The 24,894-nt window shown below is 42.8% G+C and overlaps 1 protein-coding gene across 1 annotated transcript in view; it reads left to right on the top strand.

Moving 5' to 3' along the window:
• Nucleotides 1-4,167: 4,167 nt before the first annotated feature.
• Nucleotides 4,168-24,894, top strand: part of Sac1 (phosphatidylinositol-3-phosphatase SAC1) — a 35,201-nt gene continuing 14,474 nt past the window's right edge. Inside the window, exons 1-8 of the mRNA XM_089579960.1 lie at nucleotides 4,168-4,310; nucleotides 7,341-7,435; nucleotides 10,891-10,965; nucleotides 14,983-15,110; nucleotides 19,739-19,888; nucleotides 22,523-22,582; nucleotides 22,654-22,687; nucleotides 23,648-23,835. Coding sequence (XP_089436086.1) covers nucleotides 4,267-4,310; nucleotides 7,341-7,435; nucleotides 10,891-10,965; nucleotides 14,983-15,110; nucleotides 19,739-19,888; nucleotides 22,523-22,582; nucleotides 22,654-22,687; nucleotides 23,648-23,835 — 774 coding nt within the window. The 5' untranslated portion in view covers nucleotides 4,168-4,266. The remainder of the gene's footprint in view (nucleotides 4,311-7,340; nucleotides 7,436-10,890; nucleotides 10,966-14,982; nucleotides 15,111-19,738; nucleotides 19,889-22,522; nucleotides 22,583-22,653; nucleotides 22,688-23,647; nucleotides 23,836-24,894) is intronic.

Below are 24,894 nucleotides of genomic sequence, written 5' to 3'. Positions count from 1 at the left end.
ATTTGAATATCCAATCAAAATTGACCCTCTGTACAGCTTGGCTGGTATGTTGGTGCAATTCTTGTCAAAGTGGTAGTTTTTTTGAAAGCCTAATTATGGGCCTACATATACGTGTACACCTCAAGTATGCCAGGCTGTGTGCTTGGTGTTCATATATTAATTTTAAGTCTATATTGACATCGACTGTGGGCTATCCCTCTTGTGTGTGATCTTGCATGCACATTATCAATCAATACAATAGCTTGTCATAGCTGACTTGAATGTGCATTTTAGGTGCAAAAGTATTGTGTACGTGGCTGGACTTAAGTAATTCATACTGTTGGTGGCCTCTCGCGTGCTGTCTAGTACGCAGCTTATCACTGTATAAGATAGCTTTTCATAGTTGGCTTGAATATGCGTTGCTGTTTAAGTTAGCTGGGAGAGCTCTGTTTACATGGCTGGAGTGCTGAACACAGTGGTAGCTTAGTGGTTTGAGCAGCCACCTCATATACGGGAGGTGCAAGGTTCGATTCCCTGTGCCACCAGGTGCCGACTGGTGATATAACCAGTGCAAGCTTTCCCCTGGCCTTGCGCTCAGCTTATCTGGGGGGATATGCTTGGGAAATGGGTCTTTGAGCCCACCTTGCGTAAAGAAGAACTACCTTGTGCCTTGGTGCTCTTTGACCAAAGCTGCCCTTGTGCCATAATTCATCTACAACATGCATGGCTGGAGTGAAGTAATTTATGTTGCTGGCGGCTGAAGTTTTCCACAGAGGCTGCAATTATCGCAGCAAATTTTTTCTGGCCATCGTGCCAATGTTTGTGCCTGTGTGTTGTTCAGAAATTGGAGCATGGAATGAAATCATGAAATCTGAGCAAATGTGAAGGTCAGTTACTGATTTAAGGCAAGAAAGTGAAAGCAGTTTTTTTTTTTTGCATTTTAGCCTTCCCTGCTGTGATTTTATAATACATTTTTTCTTGCTTTACTTTAAAATCTTGGGCAATATATTCATCACTTCATTCATGCTCTTTGGGTACAGCATTTGTTCATGAAGCCGTTGAAACACTGATTTTTTATTTTTATTGTATTTTTGTTAATGAAACAGCTCATTAGATTCCCGCTTAATCTCTTGCCCAATTTTTGGGAATCAAAACTAAGTTTAATTTCTGAAAGTAAGCCTCACGTATCCCTGTTTTATACGAAATGGCAGGTTCGATCTCGGCGAAATGCAAAAACGTCTGTATACTGAGTTCCTGGTGCCAACTCTGGGTATTTTTTATACATATTGAGTCAACAGACACGTCACATTCCTTCCTCTCGCTCTGGTACAAAAGAGTTTTTCAAAGCACCCAGTGGAAGTATTTTAAAAGTTCAAAAACCAGGAAACCGAAACTGGGTTTCAACCAAACGGCAATGTCATGACGGGCCGCCCTATGATGTCATGGTTACTGTAGCAAAACCTATTGTGTGCGAGTTGATTGCTAAACTGGTGGCCTTAAGTGAGAGCTTTGGTCATTATTTGTCCCAAATGGCCAAAAGCCAGCTCGAAATTTTGTTCTTCAGCGAACACAGGGTGAATTTCGATGGTCGCGCATCCAGTGGCGTCACATACGCAAGGTCACCCATAGAAATTCTGGGATGGAGGCCACGAAATGGGAAATTAAAACTAATATGCACTGTAACCACAGCTGCCTCATGGCTCACAGTGTTGCTCTGGCACATAAAATTCTATCACAGTGTATCCATCACAGTGTAACTTCATCTTACAAATATAAATTTGGATAGGATTCCTGATGAGACGGACCTGCCGTGGTGGCTATGAATGGCTTTGGTGTTTGTCTGCTGGTCCCAGGTTTGTGTGTTCAATCCTGGCCGTGGCAGCCATATTTTGATGGAGGCTAGATACAAAAGTGCCCGTATACTAAGGATATCGGCGCACAATAAAAGCCCCAGATGGTCTAAATTGATCTGGAGCACTCCACTACGGTGTCCTGCATAGCCTAAGTCATTTTAAGATTTTAAAACCCCACAATCCAGACCTTGATGAGAAGTATGAGAATTGTTAGGCATTTAATGAGTACGAATCGCTTTGAGGAATCGGGATTTTAAGTGGGCCTTACTTGAGCTTGGATTCAACTGATTTATGGAACAATTCCTAGCTGGTTCCGACTGGAACCAACTGGGAATTGTCCTGTAAACCAGCTGGAGTGACCAAGATTTTCACCTGTCGGATCACAGAGCCCCTTTGCACTTACCATGACTTTCTGCCAGCCTCATGTCGCGGCAATGGTGGCACAACAACGTAATTGCCTGTGCTGGCGCAGGCGCGCCTACAAAACTGCTACATCTGATAACAGAGGCATCATGAAGCAGGTTTCTGCTGCAGAACAGGTGTTGGAAGGTGACAATGGGTGATGCTTAAGAATCTGTATGTGCCAAGTGATAAATTTATTAGATTGTTTTGCTGGATCTCGAGCATGGAGCAAGCGTTCAATATTATGAAGAGCAAAAATAAACGCATGATGCCGTCCTGGTGAACAGCACAGAGAATCAATTTTAGAGCACAGCTCTTGGGCACCCATTCCTTTGTTGAGCAGCGTCGCCATCATCCCATGGCATAACCAAGCGAACAAGGAGCACAGCAGAGGATGAAAAAGAGCAAACGCAGAGTGCAGAGACGGGTGAAAGACTGCGATAGCGAAGAGAATGCGAAAAGGAAAGTGGATTAAGAGGGTACGGCAGTAGCGTAAAACAGCTAGGTTCTGCGTCGCAAGAGTAGCGGCACCTGAGGCTAAACGGCAGATTGCCGTGTGCACTGCCCAAGCAACAGAGGATGAAAGAGTGTAAATGCAGAGCACAACTAAGGATGAAAGAGTGCAAAAAGGAAAGCGCAGGAGACATGTAGTATGACAGTAGCTTGAAAATAGGTTCCGCATGCGCCGCTGATCGTCCGTGAGGCTCAGCTGCATGCTCGACTGGCTCAGTGGTGACTGATTGCTGTGCACATTGCTCAAGCCGAAACGCAGAGCCATCAAGGTAGATGTACTTGCAGCCATCTTCGTTCGGCACTGTGTGTTCCGTATGCGGATGCCTGAGGTTTAAGTACCGCATCAGCTGCGCTCAAAATTCGCATCACCAAGAAGCGTAATCGTCGGTCAGTCTTTTTGTTAGATGAGACATTCCAAGTTATTTTATTTTAGAAATTCATGATTTTAAGCAATAACCTAGATGTGAGATATCCTCTACCGACCTTATTTTGTTGCATATGTGAGCTGTAGGTATACATGGCGGTGCAAATTGTTTGCATGTAGCATCTGAAGCAAACGTTGAAGATATGTTTTGAAGTCGGTAGAACTTGTTTCCATGTGCCTCACTATTTATCTCTAACTTTCCTACATTTAATGTGAGAGCCTTGCATGGCCCACTGTATATATAGAGTCTCTTCTTTGTACAAAAAATTCAAAATGTGTTTGCCATGTTGGATGCACGTCATACATATGGATAACACATTTTGCATTTTTTGAACTTCGTTTGCCGAAAAATGGTGCATGGTGTCTGAAAATTTGGTCGGTGTGAGGGGGAGGGGGAACGCATTTGCTTCCCTTTTCTTTACTGCGTTTTTTGTTGGAAGGTTACCAGGAGGACCTGTTAATGAGGACCAACTATTTGCACTAAATGTTACGTGAAGCTTGTAAATCTATGGGCGTTGTACTATATATATGCTGATGTAACTTATGGAATTGATTGAGTATGCGGCATACCCGGTCTTCAGTCGTTAGAATAAAATACTGAATGAGCAAAAAGGGCCATTTGGCATTTTTATGGAAGCCCGTGCCACACGCGCACAAGAAATGGCAGTAAATGCTTGATTGGTTTATTGGGGTTTAACTTCCCAAAGCATTTGTTAATGTCATTGTTTTCAGAGTTGGTGCTACAGGTCTACATTTAATGTCAATAACTGAGATGCGGTGACGACAGGAAGCTAGAACATCCCGTCCGGCGTGCGTGCATGCGTGCACAAGTGAAAAATCCCCCGATGCGGTAAACATAAATGTAAAAATGTAAACGTTGTTCTGCGTGACTTTCACTTTGGAACATAACATCCACACTTCTCCGTGGCACAAGCCACTAGTAAAACAGAAATCGCGTGGCCTTCGACTTGAGACTTCGCCTCGGGGACAGTGTCACCAGTGACACTGTGCCAAGCGGCTGTGACCTGCAGCCGCGTTGGCCGTGGCCATGTCTAGAGAACTGCTGTTGCATACTGCCAACCATGTGCCACCGTCATGGCGGCGGCCACGGATGGAGGAGTGTACGACAGCCTTATCTTGTAAGTTCTTCAACGTTTCCATACCCTCACTGTTTTACGTGCACGCTTATTAGCTCGTAGAACATGCGTGATGGATGATTGCTTTGCATATGGCGTTATAGCTTCAACACAAACCGCTGTAACTTGCATAAGCTGTCGCCGTGGTACCAACCTCTTCCTGGCCATCTTATGCGAGACACCAAAAGAAGAACGTAACATTTCGTATTTTAAACCTCTCTTTTTGTTACTTATTTCCGTTGCAGCTCCTATATTTGCGACTTATTTTACGAATATTAGGTTTTTTGGCAACGAAGCGCATCTAAAGCAGCAACCTGGGTGGCTGCTGAATTCCGATGATTTGAGTAGCCTAGTCGCACATCTGAGGTTTCTTTCGGTGGCAGATTTGTGCTTATCACGCATGTTACTTAGACTCTGTCACACTGCTGCAGTTTTCGCATTTGCGGCAGTTTGGACAAAGGCTGAAAACAGGCGGTAGCAGCTTGATACCATGATGTTCGAAGCATACGAGGAGTGTGCTCTGTGAGTGCGCTCATTTCTGTTGGAACATGAACACACTTCGTACTGTGTATTCGCTTAAATTTATTGTTTTCTATTAGTCACGCTTAGATGCAAGAAGCAAAGCCCTGCCTCCGGAGCTCCTGCGCATATAGCGACACAAGCCAGGGATTCGATTCTGCTTTTTCCTCTTTCCCTGTGCTGAGGTCCGTTTTCGTTTTGTGTAGGACAGTCTTCAATTAGCGATTCGCCGTCGTTACCGCTGCGTCTTCTTTTTGCGCAGATCGATTTGATGGTTTTAGTGCGCTTAAGTTTCCATAATTAGATTGCACGAGTTCACTACAAGTGGTGGTTGCGTCATAGAACGAGTGTAACAACAGATGTGCTCGCGTGCGGAGAAATGATTCACACATTTTGATTACTTCGGGTGTAATTAATGAATCGCTTATTAAAATTTGTACCTCGGCCTTTTGGCTGAAACCGGTGAGCCATCGCTTTCAAATACCTGTGGTTCACACAATCGCCCGGCAACCTAATAGCTTCCATCTGACTACTCTGCATGTATGTGAAGATGCAAATATCTTACATTTTTGGAAATTCATAAATTTGGCATTATGTGAAATCCTGGATGGTTGTGACATGCATCTGAGCTTTGCAGAAGTTGGCCAACATGGTCTCACCATTCATTACAACAGCAAAGTCTTGCAGTTGTCGGGCTTTGCCAAATGCTAGCTCTCATGTCACTTTACTCCAAAAAGGGGTTAGAAATTATCCTCACTATGGCGTCAGTGCTCGTTCTACATGTTTTGTTGTCACAAGGAATGCTTTCAGTTGGATGTTCTCAGCCATAGTTCTGCCCTTCTTTCAACGTGTTTCTCAACTGTTTCATTTCATCAGTTAGGGTACATGATGACTGTGTACTGATTCCTGTGTGAACTGCTTGTCGCACTACTTTTTAGACAAGACGTTGGTGACATGACCATTTTGTATCAAGTATAGCTGGCAGTTGTACAATGGATATTCATGTAACTTTGGGATGAATTGAAATGTGACGAGCTGGAAAAACAGGGCACCCCCTCCATACCTTTTGTCAGTTTGTAACACTAGCATGTGTCAGGTTCCAGCACCAAGTTTTGAGACTGGTGTTATGCCACTGGATTGTGCTGATGCTGCGGCGCATACCTGAACAGTAATGCTCAGTGCATTTTTACAATTTATTTTTGCTAATGTTTCACCTCGTAGTGATAGTGCACGCTGTGAGTTCCTTCAATGTTTTTATCATACGTCCAATATGTCTTTCTGTTGTGATTATTAGTTGTGCACTTCCTATTGCTGGCTGTATGTAGCAACAGCTAAAGTATTTTGCAGCAGATCCTCCTTTTACTTCTTGGTTTCCTGCTGAAGCATGTGCTGTGTTTTGATAAGGGTATAATAATAGCGAAGCAGCAGTAATAGTTTATTTATAGAGCTAATACATACCAGGCTGTGTACATACACATGGATGCTTGTGTGTGTGTGTTTATATAACCGCTGTGGCCGCGTTTCGGTGGAGGCGAAACGCTGAAGGCGTCTATGGGCTGCGCAAAGTGATTGCGCGTTAAAGATCCTTAGGTGGTGCAAATAATTCTGGAGCCCTCCTCTACAGCACCGCTTTCTCCCTGTCTTCTTTCACTCCCTCCTTTATCCTTTCTCTTACGGCACGTTTGAAGAGTCCAGTGAGATGGGACAGTTACTGTGCCATATTCTTTCCTAAAAGAACCAATTTGTGGATAAACAGTAGAGGCACATTTGCCACTTTAACAAAATGGACAAAAAAGAATGAAAAGCACTGAAGTTTACCTACAGCAAACACAAAAAAGTTTATTGATAAAAGTAAACAGAGCAGCTGAAGGAGTAAGTAGCCTTCATTAGAGCTTTCACGTGTTCTTGGTATATATTTGCAAATGTGAAACCTCAGATGGACTAGGAGTGCCTGGAGGCAATTTCACAGTGTTCATTCGTGTGGTATATTGCTTTGAGTTTCAGAATTTTTCACAAATGAGAACAGATGCTGTTTGGTTTTATTTTATTCTGCTTTAGCTATTAATTATTGGCGTGGCAGTTGCGTGCCTCAGAGCCATGGTATGATAAGTGATTTCATTACCATTCCAGCCAGTTTTTTCAACTGCAAAGGACAGTGAGTACACTGTCACAGCTAGCAGTACTGATGCAAATGGGCAGTTAATGGCAGACCGGTCTCTCATCTGAGCAGTCCTATATAATTGTGGATTCAAGTGGTGGATTAAATTGCTGATTTGGAATTCAGACCATGCTTGACATGATGCGATGCCACTTATTCGTAGCAAGCCTTATGTGACCATGGTTGGTGTACGAAACTTACAGAAATCGAACTGTGCTCAAATATCTCTTTTACAAAATTTATCTCCACGCTTTCATTTGTTCTGCAGTTTTTCATGAAATCTTAAATCTAGTGTCAGGAGACACCATTCTGGTATGGTTAGGTAGTGAGCATTTTTTTTTTGTTTCAATTTTCAGGTACAGCACCCCTGAACGGTACATCATTGAACCATCGAATTCATCTGATAAGAGCCTTGTGATTGACAGGGTGTCCCGGGAGATTACTCTCTCAGGTGAGCCCTATTTTTATAGCCATTTGTTCTTTTGCCTTTAGCATAAATTCAGACGTGTAATGCGTCCTTCTGAACTTGTAATCCCGTCTCTTGATTTATTTGCTCCATGGGTGTAGTATAATTTTAAAAGGCTGAACATTGTAGGCTTACTTAGTTCGGTTATTGAAGACTGTAGACTAAATTAAATATGTGCTCGCTTTATAAGCATTGCTTTGGTTTCCATCTGTACCACCTTTAAGACCTGTAAACTGTTCATCAAAAAAAAAACTGTGGAACACTTCACCGCAGAGATCTTTGGACTTAAATTTGCCTGTTAAATTTTCACGTCAAAGGCTGGAATTCAGGCTGTTGAGACATTGTAATTGTCGATTTTTGGCCACAAACTTAACTTCGTTTCTATATTGATGCTACCTGCTCGTATGAGCATACATGAATACAATGAGCAGCATGAATACAATTTACCTGGTGACCTGTGAAGTTCTCATGATTACAACATGAAAAAGTTTGGTACAGTTTGTATTGTGTGTTTTCTTTGTGTTATGACAGGTTCATACTTACTTTGTTTCTTGTAACAACAGTTAAAGTTGCGTCATTGTAATAGCTCATTTTTGCAGAATTGTTCTGTTCAAAGCGCTGCTGTATTAAAGTTTTGTGGCATTATGATGCTGTTGAACTTACCTAAATGGTTTAACAATCAATGTTTAACAATCATTGCAAATGTATATACAGTTGACTGCAAAAATTAGGCAACTCTGGAACTGAGAAGGAGATCTTTCTCGCAGCCTTATAGCACAGTTTTGAGCTAGCGTGCATTGCGTTTGTCACACGCACAAGTGAAAACTACATCACTCCGTTCTGTGGTGGGTGCCTAGGCTGTGAGATTTTTTTTTTTTGTTATTGGATGCATGAGAATGTTGTTCCACTGAAAGGGACCCCGAGGACATTTTGAAGTTGGCCTGTATCAGTAGGTTGCTGCATTCTGACAGCAAAGGCGCTACTTTCTTTGAAAATAGGTGTCTCTTAAACTAGAGGAAGTAAAGGTGTCTTCAGCACTGGCTGATTTTGTGCGTAAACAGCAGTGCATTGACACAGTTTTTTGGCCATGTATCCCAGAGGCTACAATACACTTCCATTCACTTCAGTGCTGTGACCACAGGGTTCTTTTCGTGGTAAACGTTATTTTGAATCAAGTGGAAGGAAAATTTTTAAATGGTGTTTGCTCAGTAATAAATACGTTTTTCTGCTGCTGAGCAAACATCGGCGTACCCTTAAAGAGCTATATAATTGATTTCTGCTGAGAAAAAAACATTTTATGGAGTTATTCTCAGTGGCCCTTTAAAATTCATGTCTTTAGGGAATGGCTGAGTTCCTTTTCGAGTGTGCAAGCACAGTGTGAGATATACAGGTGGGGACATAGTGGTCAGTACCCTATGAATAGGGTCCCATAGTGCCTCTAGGTGGCATGAGATAACTGTTCGCTAAGCGACCCATTTTCGCGCATTTTTTTGAAGCCATTTGGATGGGTAAGAACCAGCGCCTTGATGAGAAAGCAGTAACTCTTGCCTAGCATTCTGTTGTTCTTTCGTTTGTTCACTGGATGGTTGGCTTGTTCATTCGCCACCACCCCTTGTGTCCATCACTGGGCACCTGGTCTAGTGCAAAAATTGCAAAAAACAAATACTTACTGCATGTGTATGGCGTGGTTCCACTGAATGGTGGCCGGCTGGCCAAGTGGCAAGAAACAAGTGCTGCACGGTAGCATTTGGTTTCTCTGGCAACGATATCATTCATGTATGTCTTTGTTTCTGCTGGTGAAGTTTCACCACTCAGCCGATAGAAGACTGTGATGACAGGCCCTGTTTGAAGGTGCGTGAGCGGTACTTTATCTGGTCGCTGGCGTCAAGTGCATTTCGCGTGTTCCCCACTTGTATATCTTACACCGTGTATGCAAAGAAGCATTTCTTATACCTCTTTAAAGGCTGTAGCAGTATCAGCAAAGGTGGACAAAAGTCAGAATTTAAATGCGAAGATTTTTAATGTCAAGTGGCACTGCCTAGGTTGTTTTTCTTTTTATAGTAAGCAAGAAAGGGTGCAGGTCAGTGACTGCCCAGCTGGCCAGATTAAGTATATTTCTTTTTCTTTTTTTTTTCAAATAATTGTTCTTGTTCTTATAGAAGGCTAAGAATTAGGTGGTGTGAATGACTGTACAAAGGTATTTAGGAGTACTGTTATGGCTTGTGTGTTATAGCTTGAGATGAGCTCTGAGAAAATTAGCGCATTGTTCAAGTATTAAGTTTATATAGTGTTGGCTGCTCTCTTGCTCAAATAGAGGCATTATTTTCTGATAAGCCAGTTAATGGACTTTTTGAGTGCTGGGGTCATGTGAAAAGTTTGGTAGCAATTGTGAAGAGGCTCCAAGCAGTTTTCTTGCTGGCAATACTGTGTATTCTTTCTACACTCTGAGCAGGGGACATGAAATTTAAACTGCTCATGAGACGAGCACTTGCTTTGAACATCTCGCATTTGGCAGTGCTCGCTTAACAGCTAGGACAGTGGTGGATCAATGGCTATGCTTAGCAGCTCTTGCCATAGTGCACCAAAGTAGGTGCAACCATAGCCAGCACCAACACAAATGGACGCCTGCAGCTAGATGTACCCTAGAATTTTCCATCGTTAATTCAAAAACGGCCCAGATTAAAACTGTTCTTGCAGGTTTCATTTCGCATTGTACAACTTTTCAGTGAATAAGTTTACATGTCTTTATCGGTAGAAAAGTTTCCTTTTATTTCTGACCTAAATACTGCTGCTATTAATCAAATATAAATTCTCCTGTTTTTGTTATGTTATTGCCAGCAGTACTGATAGTTTCATTCTCATGAAGTTTACCAGGGTTTCTGTTCTTTTACTTTAGTTATGTGCAACACTGTGTATATAACCTTAGTATTGTGCAGGAGGTACATTCTGAAGTAATTGCATTGTGTAATAATAATAATACCCTATTACTGTTTATTCTGTGTTAGCTATAAGTGGGAGTTGCAAGCGAGTTAAAATCATTCTGTTCCTGTCGTTTGCCTCTTCATCAGTTTTAATAAAAAATTATGAAAACTACATTGAATACAAGTAAATTTTCTGGTTTTCAGCACCATGTTAAAAGTGAATGCACCAGCAAAATCTCAATAAAGAAAAAGAAGCTTATTCTGTGGACATTGTCTTTATTTCTTGGTTGCTTTTCAGTGTTGCATTCATGCTTAAACAACTCTTTGTACTTTAGTTTTATCATCGCCTTGGGATTAATTTCGAAAATAAACAGTAGACTCTGTATCAGATATGTTGTGGCAGCGGGAATCAGCTTGTTATTCACATAAATTAAATGTTTAGAATTTCTCTTGAGTGTTATGTGGTTTACATGCAGTGATGCAGAGATAATAATGCATTCTTTTTTTTCTTGGCAACAGCAAAGCCTGACATTCCTCCACATGCAGTTAGAAGAGTAATCTATGGCATTGTTGGCATTATCCACCTTCTTGCAGGTAACTATTTAATTCAGCTTTTGTTTGTTGGTCAGTGGGGGATTCACTTGGCAGAATGGATGGACTGATTGTCTTCATTTGACTTCAAAGTGTAGCTGCTTTATCGCTGCCACATTTTGGCAGCTATCTGCTACTGTTTAAACCTTCAAGTTTTGCACCCTTGACATGAAATTTGACTGTATTTACAGCTGAATGATTTACTTTTCACTATATTACCATGACTTTACACTAACAGTGAAAAGCCAGACATTTGTTTTAGTGTTTGAAGAGCAAGACTTTTTTTTTTAGTGCTTTACAGTTGGCTGTTAGAAAGGATTGCACATATTTATAAAAAAATGTTATTTTGGCAATCAAAAAATGTTCCTGGGTGCTTTTTTTTGTATCTGTTTTAAGACACTTTACGATGTGGGTGGAAATTACATGAACTAGGGAGCAACGCAAAGATCTGTGCTACAGGCCTTGCACTCAGTCCTAGTCATCACCTTCAGAGTTATAAATTTTTCTTGACAAGTCACTTTTCACTTGAAAATCAATACCTTTGCTCTGTGCCACACTCCTGTCACTGTGTGCAGAAGGCACCTTGTTGCTTGCTGCCAGTGTGAAAATTCCATTCTATGCAGTGCTGCACTCGGCAACAACTTTCCCTGGTACTGAAGAGAGAGCTACATGGTCAGAGTGTCTGTAACTATGTCACTCCAGCTATAGCTTGGCCACAGGACAGCTACCTGGCATGTTGCTCTCTGCACATTTACTTCGTTCCATTGCTTGTCTAGCTGCCACCTTCAAAGAAGCTTCTTCCAAGCGGACGTGCCTAAAAAAATTTTCGTAATCAAAGAAACTGTTTTCGCCATGCCTGTAACATTGAAATTGTGTAGTTAGCTTTAAAATATGCCTTAAATAATGAGTATTTTTCATATGTTGCTTTAAGAGGGAACTGTTTACTGTAACCAGGGCCTTTCCGCTGCATAGGAAGTGAGGGCAGGTTTGTGACCTGTAGCTTTGGCTCCATTCAAAAGGAAAATTGTTGCGGAGAATAGCTCGGTTGCCATTTAGAGCTTGTGAGCAGTTGAACATGGTCTTAGATTTGCCATCTGTTTTGTATGAAGCAAAACCATGCCTACAAGCTGGATTTTTTCAAACTATTTGAAATACATATCAAAACTGTATTGTAGGATCATGTTGTTGCCAAGCTATGCTTGTTCTAATTGCTAAAGGCATTAAGCAAGACGAAGTGCCTTGGTGTGCCAACAATATTTTATCTCTTTAAAGTATGTGGGAACGTCCATTGTCAGTGTGACATTCTTCAGTGCTACTGCATTGCTGTGGTCTCTGTGGATTGTTTTATCATGCTTGAAATTTCTGCATCTTGTAGAACAGAGCTAGACGAATATTCAAATGGCATCCTGTGACAGTCCTTGTGGCATAAGATTACCAACACAAGTCATATCAAGCAAGATAGCTTATACTTGGACTGAAGCTTTTTGCTAAATTTAGCTTATCTGTTATATGTGGCAAATGTCACCTGTGCAAACATCTATCATGCATACTCTAAAATAAGTATACAGTAAAACCTCGTTAAACCATAGTTAGCTTGAGCTCGGAAGAAGTATGTACTACATAAACGGGAATACAGCTTGACCAAAATGGCATAAAATTGCCCATGTACCTTATTTACTTGCATGATTGGTGCATTTCTTTTCTATAAATTAAGCTTAAAAAATGGGTGCGCAAATTTCACAAATACGTCCTAAAAAGTTTACAAAGGTCATAATGCGTAATACGTACCATATATAAAACTGACTCCAAATATAAATCGATGTATACCAGCCCCCTCCTGCCCCACTCGATTGTGTAGTTACCCGCAGAATGGGCATATGACAGCTTGTGCGCAGCTCAAAGCAATGAACAACGACACAATCGTAGGCAGCAGTCAGAGGCAAGTGGAGATAAAAGGCTATACAGTCGAGGCCACTCATAACGGCCGCAGTTATAACAAGTGCTCAGTTATTAAGAATGAGGGTGTTGGTACCGTCAAAATATGTATTGGGGCAATGGCACTACATCTGAGATACAACAAATAACTGTGACAATTGAACTCTTTTAGAGCGAAGGAGGAGGCGCCTTAAGTACAGCCCACACTCGAAAGACTCGCGCTTCCTGCCAACATGGAGACCGAAAATCGTTCCCTAGCTTCCGTGACACTCCTGCCCCGTTGTTACCCAAAAAAAAGCAATTAAAAAGTCGGCATTGAATCCACAGGCCATGCATGCACTGACAGGCTGCAGTGTCAGTCGGTGCATGCATGCATGCCAGTTGGTCATAAGTGGCAGCAGAAGTATGGTGCGTGTGAAAGGTAGGCATCATTGAAAGCTTAGCTGGACGCGGTCGGTGATCTACCAATCCAATGGCAGCTATCTGAGAACTTTGACTGCCAACGACATGGCATGTTTTGCTTGCTCAGCCGATCTAGTGGTGGGTGTTCTCCAATTGGTTCTCCAACTTCTACACTGCTATCTTTGTCAGTGCATCCGTACAGCTTTGTGGAGGGTCGGAGATACGGTGACCGACCTACCGCCAAGTGCCATGAATGTTCATGTCGTGGTTAGTAATATTGCGTCCCTAAAGCAGCTCGTTAGCAGAAATAATTTTGGAGAAAGCACATGACCACTCTGAACAGCTTGGAAAGAGCTGTTTAGGGCCTGCATAACAGACCTGCATAACAGACCTCTTCATAAAATGAGCATTACTTTTGCCTGACATTGCATTTTTCATTATAATTGGCAAAGTCCACTGACTGTGAACATCGGATACAACCAACGCAATCCCAGTCACAGTCAGGTTGTTTTAAGTGGGCTCAACTTTAAAAAGGCGCCATCTTGTGTGGCCCAGCTGACTAGTGGCAAACCAAACAGCAAACGGTTGGGTAGTTTCGGATTACAACGCACGTTGGAGGTTACCGGAAGTTTGCTCTGTAACTGTTTGTCCAGTAAAGTGACCGCCAGCGCGAACGAGCCTGGTAAATGCACACAATTCTAATATATTTTACTGGAGCCAATTTACTATACAAACTGCTGACTTTTTTTTTTTACACATGGAGTTCGATGTAACCTGCTAGAAATGGGCATCAGCACAGGGCACCCACAGCTCGGGCAAAACTGCATTAGATCTCACGTTTAGGTCAGCTTAGTGTATATGTCGACACTCCATTTCCAAATGGTCGTTTTGTAAAAAAAAAAGGTCGACTTATACATCGCAGTTACAGTATCTTGCATATTATATGACCTTTGAATTTCTAAGGGAAGGATCTCGCTCGTGGTTACAGGACCAACTTCTTCATGCCACGTTCAATAGCTTGATCGATCGGTGTTCTTATGCTGACCACCCGGTGTTTGTGTCCCAGCATTGACATGACACGGACCTTGAACCTACGATGCGCTCCGCTGTAGGGCTACTGCGTGGTTAGTTCTTACTGTTCTGAATAGAGCCCCAGGGATGGCACTCATCATTGCCATCACGGCTCCATTTGGCTGCATTGGCTACAGTTTACCATTGGCCATATGGCTTGCCGTCGTTGCGTCACAGTAGTCTGCCGGGCCGCCCTTGAGGATGACACAAGAGTCATTATTTGTGTGCAGTAGGCTGGCATGATTTATGCGGATAAGGAATGCATTATGTTCAACGGGCGCCGATTCGGGGATTTGACCTTGCTGCTCTTAAGATGAAACTACTGTTTAAGCAGGTACGTTTTAATGAGGTTCTACTGTAGCAGGTGGCTTGGGTCAAAAACCACTTCTGCAGTCATCTAACCTTCTCTCCCACTATATGAATGATGAATAGTTTGAGGAATGTGAATAGTTGGAGCTGTTTACTGATCATGTGGCTACTTCCTCCATCATATCTATCTTGTGAATCCATAGAACACAGAACATGTTTCTAATTGGGGACCATCTTTTGCCTTTGATTAGGACATTGCTTCTAAGATCCTGCTAAGTGATTTGCTTTGCTTGCTTGTTTCAGGCCCATACTTGATTGTGATTGTGGAACGCAGAAGGGTTGGGGATATCAACGGCCAAGTGATATGGCGAATCAAAGCAACCGAAGCATATTCTTACACAAGGACATCCCTGCACCTTACAGAGCAGCAGGCATGGAACCATTTTCTTAGCCTTTGTGTGTCAGTGCTTCATTACTTGTCTGGGTTGCTCTGCATGTTCAGTTAACCCTTTCCGGCGCTTTGTACACAATTGTGTATACAGCAAACTCACAGCTTCTTCTGAGAGAATGGTGCACCTAGCAGTGATTTCATTGTTTCAGTCGAATTGAGCACCCTTCTTGTCGCAAATAAGTTGGTTTTTTGTGCCATGTAGTGACCGCTGTAAATAATACTTCACTCAGCAGTGAGCTAGGTAGCACTTTGTCCACCATTTTTGTGCAGACAGATTTTGTCGCTAGTGAAAACACTGATTGTTTTTGCTGGAATTCGGCCGTAATATGCATCTTTGAAACGCAAAGTGATTCCACTATTCGTAGGGTGCTTACCTGATATACGAGAACATTTCGATGTTACTATTTCTGACAAATCTGACACTTTGTAGGGAATTCTGCACATCGTTGTAAAAACTTACCCGCTAGTCTTTCACACTTAAAAACTAACAAATTCCTTTTTTTTGAGGCCTGAATATACTACTTAGGTGAAAAAAATAACTGATTTCAATAAAACAAAAATTGGCAGGTCTCCTTTAATAATTTAACAAAACTACTGCTGAACACTTAAAATACTGCATATTAATTTAAAGGATTGCTAACATGAAATTAGCTTTTTGTTTTCTCCCATTTATCCCATTTGCTGTATCATGTGATGAATAATTAACTGCAGGCCACATATTGTAAGCATTTTCAGTTTCTCGCGTGCGTGCGTGCATGTGTGTGTGTGTTGCTGACTTGTAGAGGGTGATTGAATGAGTATCTGGAACTGCATAGCACGAAAGGAACTCTTTAGAGCATTTGATCCACAGTTTCCTTTGTGTTTCACAGCAGTTTTAGTAGTATCAGGTAACTATGCTGATAAGAGGAATAAACTGCTAACACAGTAGAACTGGGTGCACCTCCAGGCACCCACCAGTAAAAAAAATTCCATCTCCAACCTACAAGCTTCCACCCACCACCTGCCCACCACCCTCGACCTTCAGCTTACTGCGGCCGCCAGCTGTCAATGCATGCATGCAGATGCCTCCATCTACGCATGTACAGGTGCCGTCAAAAGTAAATGTAAGGCAATATTAACGAAAAAATTTAATCATTGGCCCCCAAATTCATGAATCCTTAAATACATATGTGCAGCCTAATTGTAATTTTGCGAATTGCACTGTGCACCAACAAGCATGGACCATTGTGCTTTAGATTTAAAGAAAGTAAATTTTTTTGACAGTCTCCTTCCATTTACTTTTGACTGCGAGTGTACATTAGCGGCCGTGGTGAGCAATCAGTTGCTAAAGCTATTATTTACTTTAGATAATTTATTGTACAGTTTCAGTGTTATTAGGGTTTATTTCATTTCATTTATTGAAGCCTTAGTGGGCATTACATAAGGCGGGGGCAAGAACAGTGTGTAACAACATATGATACCAGCTCAACAAAAACAAAAAAGCAAATAAACGAAACAAAGCAAAAAAAACCATGAAAGGAGACAGCAACACAGGATCAGATTATTTGATAAAGCCGAATACATCACGCAAAAAGGAGGTTATCACGTATTGAGAAATGGGAAGCATGGCAGCGAAGAGCGCGCGAAGGCGAACCAGCTGTAGGGTTGGTGAGGAAGTCAATAAGAGAAGAGATCCATGGGTCTGCACGCTGCGAGGAAGGCATGGCGCTGATGTGAAGCAGCGGTGAGGAGGCGTCGAAGGCGGAAAGGCTGGAAATATTGGCTGGAAGTGGGCAGCGGGATAGAGCATCGGCGTCTTGATGTTTGCGGCCAGTACGATACGCGACGCGGATATCGTACTCCTGGAGGCGAAGCGCCCACCTCGCGAGGCAACCGGATGGATCTTTCAGAGAGGAAAGCCAGCATAGCGCATGGTGGTCGGTCACGACTTCAACGGGCGTCCGTAGAGGTAAGGGCGGAACTTGGTAAGGGCCCAAACTATCGCCAGACACTCTTTTTCAGTGACCGAGTAGTTAGATTCAGCCTTTGTTGTCGTGCGGCTGGCATAGGCAACGACGTATTCGATGAAGCCAGATTTGCGTTGTGCGAGTACGGTGCCGATGCCTACCCCACTGGCGTCAGTATGGACCTCGGTAGGTGCGTTTGGGTCGAAATGGCGCAGTATCGGCGGTGCGGTGAGGATACGGCGCAATGAATTGAAGGCGTCGTCACAAACTTGGGACCACTGAGAAAGATCGGAACTGCCGGACAGAAGTTGTGTCAAAGGTGCAGCAATCGAGGCAAAGTTGCGTATAAACCTACGGAAGTAGGAGCACAGACCCAGGAAGCTGCGCAGATCTTTGATAGAAGTAGGTCGAGGAAACGCAGCCACAGCACGAAGTTTAGCCGGGTCCGGACGGACACCGTCCTTAGAGACAACATGGCCTAAAATGGTAAGTTGGCGGGCGGCAAAATGACACTTCTTTAAGTTGAGCTGAAGGCCGGCATCAGAGAGGCAGGTCAAAACGTGCTTCAGTCGGGAGAGGTGAGTGTCAAAGTCAGGCGAAAACACGACGATGTCGTCGAGGTAACAGAGGCAGGTCTTCCACTTCAGCCCACGCAGAATGGTATCCATCATCCGCCCAAAGGTGGCAGGAGCATTACAAAGGCCGAAAGGCATCACAGTAAATTCATATAGGCCGTCAGGGGTTACAAAGGCTGTTTTGGGGCGATCGGCCTCTTCCATGGGTACCTGCCAGTACCCGGAGCGTAAATCCAAAGAAGAAAATATTTCGGCACCTTGCAAGCAGTCTAGCGCATCATCGATGCGTGGCAGGGGATATACGTCCTTGCGCGTGATCTTGTTAAGGCGGCGGTAGTCTACACAGAAACGGATGGAGCCGTCTTTCTTTTTGACAAGCACAACTGGCGAAGCCCAAGGACTGCTTGAGGGCTGAATGACGCCGCTCTTGAGCATTTGGTCGACTTTATCTTCAATGACTTGGCGCGAGCCCAAAGCACGCACAGCGATGGCACTGCCGCCGCTGCACAGAATGTTCGTCTTCGTCTTTACAGAATGAAATGTTCCATTTCTGTAGTGGAGTCCTACACAAAACTTCCCTTTACATGTAGCCGTATAATACAGGGGCGTTTTCGTACCCATTCTCCAACCTGGGTAACAGTCTCCGAGGTTGGGTTACTAGCCCATGCATCCGCCGAACCACATAATGCCTTATCTACTGCGCTGCCTTGAAGAGTAAGGAGGACCAGTAGTTTAAGGGCACCTTGTATGTGTGTAAAGTCCAGCGATAAGCACTTTTAAGCTCCTTGGCGGGCATGGCAGGTAGGGATTGCAGGCATGTAGCTAAGGGGCGGGGGTGGGAGTAAAAGGGCCCAGAACCACCTCCCCCCCATAGATTTTATGGCAGTGCTCCGCCTAACCACCACTCTTCCTCGGCCATTTTGCAAGATTACCTTGGCATCACCGAAAACAAAAAATTAACGGAGGATCATACGAACTGATGCGGCGAAGCTGTGACAGCGGGGCACTTTACCTTTGAGTTTTGTTTCGCCATCACTTTTCTGGTCTGCTGCTGTGGGCTTTTGATAAGTGGTAGCTTCTGGACGGTGGAGGTAGTGAAGGCCCTCTGGAGGGAGGTGGTTGGTGGGCTCCTCTCGTGAGCTTCTGGTGGGTGGTGCTTCGCAGGCACGTTGCCAATTTTTATTTTTTTATTTTCGGTCGATGGGGCATGTAAATTCTTGTGTCAGGGGGAGGAAGGAGGAGCAGGTCCAACAAGAGCACTGCTAAGAGAATTTGTCAGGGATAGGCCTGAGTGGGCCTGGGCCCCCTCGGGCCCCCGTTTGATACATTCCTGCTTTGAGTTATCACAGTTGACTTAGTGGCACCATTTTGCCTTTGTGCTTTGTGACTGTGAGGTGTGAATTAGAATGCCATGCCGGGTGGCAAATGCAAGTTTCAGCCTGCCTGGCTTGAACATGTGGGTTATGGCAGGTGGGTGAGTGTATTTGAGCAATCCGCAAAGGGCAAAATGCATGTTACGACTTCATTGTTTCGTGTCGGTACTCCTTTGAACGTAGCTGAAATTTTTAGCATAATATTTCATTCGTGTGTGTCTTGGCATTTTGCATAACTGGCTCCCTGGATCAGTGGCTGTATGCGTTAGCGCTGACAACATTGTGACAGACGCATTTACTGATGCTGAACGTGAACATAGGATGTGATCTGCAGGAATAGTTAACAGTGCCATTTCTCTTTTTTCCTATCATGCTTAGACATAAAAATGAGGTGGCTACTTCATTTTCATGAGCTATGTAGTATACCAAAAGTAAACTCTGATAAATTTTACATTAACTGCTGGGGTGTGTTGAAAAGTGTGGAGTCTGCAGGCTTGAAGTTCAGCAAATAAAAATGGAGATGTAATCCTTTGAATCATTCCTCCACAATGGCATTATTTTTCACTAAGGCGTTTAAAAAAATTCCAGAAAAATATTGCATTTAGTCTGCTTCGTTGCCTATGTGTTCTTTTTAATTATTTTTCTTGTTTTTGTCACATTTATTTGCACTTTTTATTGTCAAATCTGCTTACTAATGTTGTGTTGCCTTTTCAGAACCAGTACAACAAGCAGTACACTGCCATGGTCCAGTCAGTGTTGAGCACTCCAAACTTCTACTACTCCACTACTTATGATTTGAGTCACTCTCTGCAAAAGCTGTACAACACGACACCAGATTTTCTTCAGATGGGTCTGATGGAACGAGTGAGTGTGTGGGAACGAATGTGGGGTACCTGAGAAGCGTACAGGTGTCCTTGCTGCACCCTGTTGCCTATTCTAATTTGTTTCACTTTACTCTTTCTGTCAGCTGCAAGTGTTGTCTTCTATTTGTCGCATCTCTTATGTTAATGTAGATGGTAGCTCAGTGGCTTTGAAATTCAACTGCTGAGCCTAAGGTCGCTGGATCAAATTCTGGCTGTGATGGCCTCTGGTTGATGGAAGCAAAACGCGAAAGTGCCTGTGTGCTGTGCAGTGTCGGTGCCAAAAGTGGTCAAAATTAATCCGGAGCCCTCCACTACAGCATCCTTCACAGCCCTTGTGTAACTTCAGGATGTTAAAGCCTACATGCTATACCATGGAATGTTTTATGTCCGTTTAGTGATAGGAATATGGCAGCATTGGAAAGGTGTAAAAAAAAGAAATTGGGGTGCGCTTTTTAGTGTGTACCTGTCAACTCCTTTGCAATCCCATCCCTGTGGAACCTTCATTTTCATGTTTGCTCATGGCACACCCTCCATTTATATAAATGCTACCTCTGCTCTTGTAAGAACCATCTTTGCACAACACTATCATGAAGTGCATGATTCATGCTGAACACTGCTGTGTTACAATCATTACTTCGCAAAAATGCAGCTAATATTATTCAGTCTGATCACCTAATCTGAGGACCTAATTTAACTGTTTCCTGAGGTTTTTCAGTCCCAGCCAAGTTTAATTTTTCACATGGTACCTCTGGGTCAAGGTGCACGTATGTGATCTTTTTGTGTTTGGCCACTGAAGTTCCCAATGTGAGAAGCGCCTCTTTCAGCTGTAGTTTTTTTTTTTTTTTTTGATTGGGCACTCAGAGCTCCTGCGCTGGTATTTGTTGGTGGGATTTCTTGCTCTACCATGCCACTACACAAGACTCGTTTTATTAAGTGCTCAGTTTTCGTAGTGGAGTTCGGGTTGCAAAATAGCAATAGATAAAAGGTTTATATTTTAAAAATGCATGTTCAGTACACTACAATATTGTAAAGCTGTTTATCTCAGTTTTTCTTCAGTTTTACGACTTGATATGAATGAAGATAGACTGCTAAGTTAAGGTGGTCAGAGGCTTATTGCTTGTTGTGCCTTGTCTTCAGAGATTACCAGCATTTTACTGAGAAAGGAATTATTGATTTATCATTCACATTACTGCTAGAAAACTAATACAATTCTTATAAAATTAATAAAATTTAAATTTAAAATAATAAAGTAAAATTTTTAATTATGAAGGGGCTCTGAAACACCTTCTGAGGTGAGTACATGAACACGCTCAATCACTAAATTTTCTAGTCATTAATACCTGAGCCAAATAATGCACTTCTACAGGGAGCAAAGAACCCACAATTGCGTACGAAAGTTGGCGAGTCCTTTCCGGCGACTTTTTCATGCTCGCGCCCTCCTCGATCGCACATTCCGGCGTAATTCTGTTAGATGGCTATTGGTTAGATTCTTTCAGGCGTCAACACAGCTACCATGGCCGCGGCCAGTCAGCAGCGTCACTTCGGAGGCTCAGGAAGCTTCCCCCCCCCCCCCCCGGGAATTCCCGCGCGCATTGGCGGTGAGGCTGGTGGAGAAGCGCCGCCCTTTGAGCGTGCAAAAACTGTCGAGAGGAGAGGGAAAGGCATGAAGATGCTGAAATTCAAATTTGGCTGCAGGTAACTCAGCTTAAGCTTTAAATAAATATTGCTCAAGGGTATTTGTGAATTGGTGTCTTTTAACATCCCAGAAATACCGTATCATAATTGAGAGCCCCTTTCAGAGCCCTTTAAATAATCAAAGTTAGTCTAATCTGAGTAATCAGATACTTGTAATGCATCACATTCAAGCGTGCCCTGTTTCTTTAATGACACAGCATGTATTGAAGACAAGTTACAGCAGCCATGACACTTATATAATCATAATTTCTGAATGTATTGCATTGCCTTAAACTGTAGTTATTAGATGGTCTGCAGCACTTTTAATAAAATTGTGGTATGATGTCAGACACTTTCAAGAGCATTATTCAGTAAGGACTTTTTTTATGCGTTCTTGTAGAAACAGAGTTATCAGAAGGGAAAATTTTAATTGCAGCATCTTCACGCCTATCCCTTACCTCATGTCATTTTTTTGCGCACTGAAAGGTCGGTGCTTCTCTTCCAGTCAGCTGACGCACGTGGAAATTCCGCGGGGGGGGGAAGGGGGGGGGGGGGGCTTCCTGACACACCAATGTGACGCAGCTGACTGGCCACGGCCAAGGTAGCTGCACAATGCCTGAAAGGCTCTGACCAGTAACCACTTCTAAACCTACATATGCATGCGTATCGCACGCAGGAGGGCGCAAGTTTGCAGGTGTCACCGAAAAGGACTTGCCAACTTTCGAGCATGATTTTGGCTTCCCTGCTGCGTGTACAAGTGTGTTCTTTGGCTCAAATGTTGATGACAGAACGATCCAGTGATTGTGCAAGTTTATACACTATGCTCAAAAAGTGTTGCAGGGCCCCTTTAAGCGTGTGGTTAGCAAGGAATTTGGAAGTGGTTAGTTTTTTTCCTTTTACTTCCCTTCCTTTTTCTTTTTTTTCTTTCATGTGCAATAAGTTAAATTTTTACTATCAACAGGCAGATCAAAGATTTGTGTGGAACCACTACTTGATGAGCGAGTTCAGCAACCAAGTGGAGGTAGGTTTCACTCATAATTGATATTTGATGTTAAAGTGTTACTTACTCACTGATATGCTGTCCTTTCGCAGCTTCGGAAGTTCTGCCTGCCAATCATTCATGGCTGTATCCTTTTACTTCATTTTGGACAGAAGGTCATCAGACTTTTCTGTCTAGTGTTTTAGTAGTCAGCATATGCGTGAGTTGCATCAAAAGTAAGCAGAACATGGTTCCGTGATATAGCTATGCTTTTATCTGGAATACTGGGCATTGGGAGTGCAGTGTGCGGTAAATGTGGCACTGAGATGCTCGCACACCGTTCACGCTAAATTCCACGAGGTTACGCATCATTGCACTTTGATCTTAGAATCTTGTTTTTTCCTTCCAGTGCCACTTGTTTTCTGCACAGTGCAGTTTGTATAGATGGGATCCTTTGTTCTTGGTTTTTTTATTATTAAGAAAGGTGGAGGGATGGAATCCACGGGGTGAAAAATGGGTGCTGTATTTGTTTGTTCAAAGTTGGGTGCAAATAAGGTTTTACAAGAAATGTCATATAAGTCACTTTTTTTTTTTTGGAGGAGTATTTTTTGCAGTGAAAATAGTTAACGCTTGTTTGGCTATAAGGCATAAACTGCTGCATTTTTCAATCATTATTTTTATATATTATCACTGTGTGCAGCATTTCCACGTCTGTGCAACTTTAAACTATACTACCTTGCAGATGCTTTTAGATGTTATACTTTGATTACCTGTCACCCTCACAGCCTTACATCCTTACAGCCTTGCACTTCAAAAAGCATGAATATTAGGCTGCAGATTTTTGATACCCATCTACTGAATGGTAAAGCTCACAGATGTGCAGGTACTCTGCGAATGCTAAAGCTTGTTCAAAGCTTTCCATTTAGTAAAGGTCGAGGCATCTTTTGCTCTAATGCATGATGCATCATGTCGCACCAGTTTTGTGGGGGCATGATGAGTGATGGCTATTTTCTTAATAAGGTTTCACAAGCAGGCTTGAACTATATTGTTTTTGACGTGCTTTAGTGAAGCAGAAAACTCGCCTTGTTTTCCTTGACCCTCCTGCAGTCGTGTACATCAAGGCTTGTGCCATCAATGGCCATGGATTCACTTTTGCACTGATTTCACGCCGGAGTTGCTACAGAGCAGGCACCCGCATGTTCATGAGGGGCTTAGACAGTGAAGGCCATGCTGCCAATTTTGTTGAAACAGAGCAAATCATAGAAGGAGACAGTGCACGCAGCTCCTTCGTGCAGGTAGGCTGCTTGATTGCACACTACTCTTTTACAGTCAGTTATGTTCACCACTGATATGGCAAGACAGCCACTAGTGACCACATGGGACTTGCCTCTAGTAGTGAGTTTTTTTCCTCCCTTATCGGTGACCACAGATATGTTGCTGTAGCCAGGCTTTATAGAAGGTCTTATAGTATTTTTTTTTCTGCCTTGGTGTGCCGAAGTGTTTTCTGTTTGTTGAATGAGAAAATCTGTCATTAACAAGTTTTAAGCTGTTGTTATAGGTGTAGAGTAGTGTTAGGAAGCTTAAGGTGCTGGAACATATGCTTCACTTTGTGGCCTTAGGTAAGTCTTTGTCATTTTGCACTTGCCAAGATGGGGCAGCCAATTAGCAAAATTGATGCGTACTTCTAGGTGCCCCTTGTACATGAAGCAGAAGATGGTGAGGGCTTTTACGAGTGCATTATGTGTGTTGGACATGCGTAGTCAGTATTCTTTGAAGCTCTTCTGCTTCTATTTCCACCGTATTTAATCAAACAATGATGGAAACACTTTTTTCCCCAAAAAAACCTCCGAAAATTTAGGTGGGGGGGGTATTAGGCGAAGTAAAATGTATATAAAAATTTGAAGCGGTTAAGACGGTACACAAAATTGGTTGAATAAATACATCTTTCAGTAGGACTCGCCTTCTAAATAAAACAAACGCATTCTTCATCATGGTTTCTCTGCTCGAGAGCACAGCCAAAAACGTTTATCTTGAACTGTATGTATACTAGTGTAGTGGCCCATAATCATCCAAAGTGAGCACAACTCTCTGCATTGAGTGCGAAGCCCAACCGCAGAAAGTTGCTAGAGTCCTTAAAGGACTATAGACATCTAAATTTAGTTGCGTGTTTTCTTTTTTTAAATGATGCATTGGACATTAGAATATATAAATTGCCACATGGTATTCGCCTAATATGGGAGTAGTTACTTATTGACGTCCACCCAAGCGCATGGCTGCACTTGGGTGGATGTTTACTCCACCTTTGGAAATTACTCCACCTTGGGGGATTCTGCTAAACTTTTGACCAATGTGGT

This window comes from Amblyomma mixtum, chromosome 3, assembly GCF_055824585.1.
Source record: "Amblyomma mixtum isolate Tamu chromosome 3, ASM5582458v1, whole genome shotgun sequence".
NCBI classification, from domain to species: Eukaryota; Metazoa; Arthropoda; class Arachnida; order Ixodida; family Ixodidae; genus Amblyomma; species Amblyomma mixtum.
The sequence above is the reverse complement of the archived record's forward strand: the minus strand, read 5'-3'. Positions and strand labels throughout refer to the sequence as shown.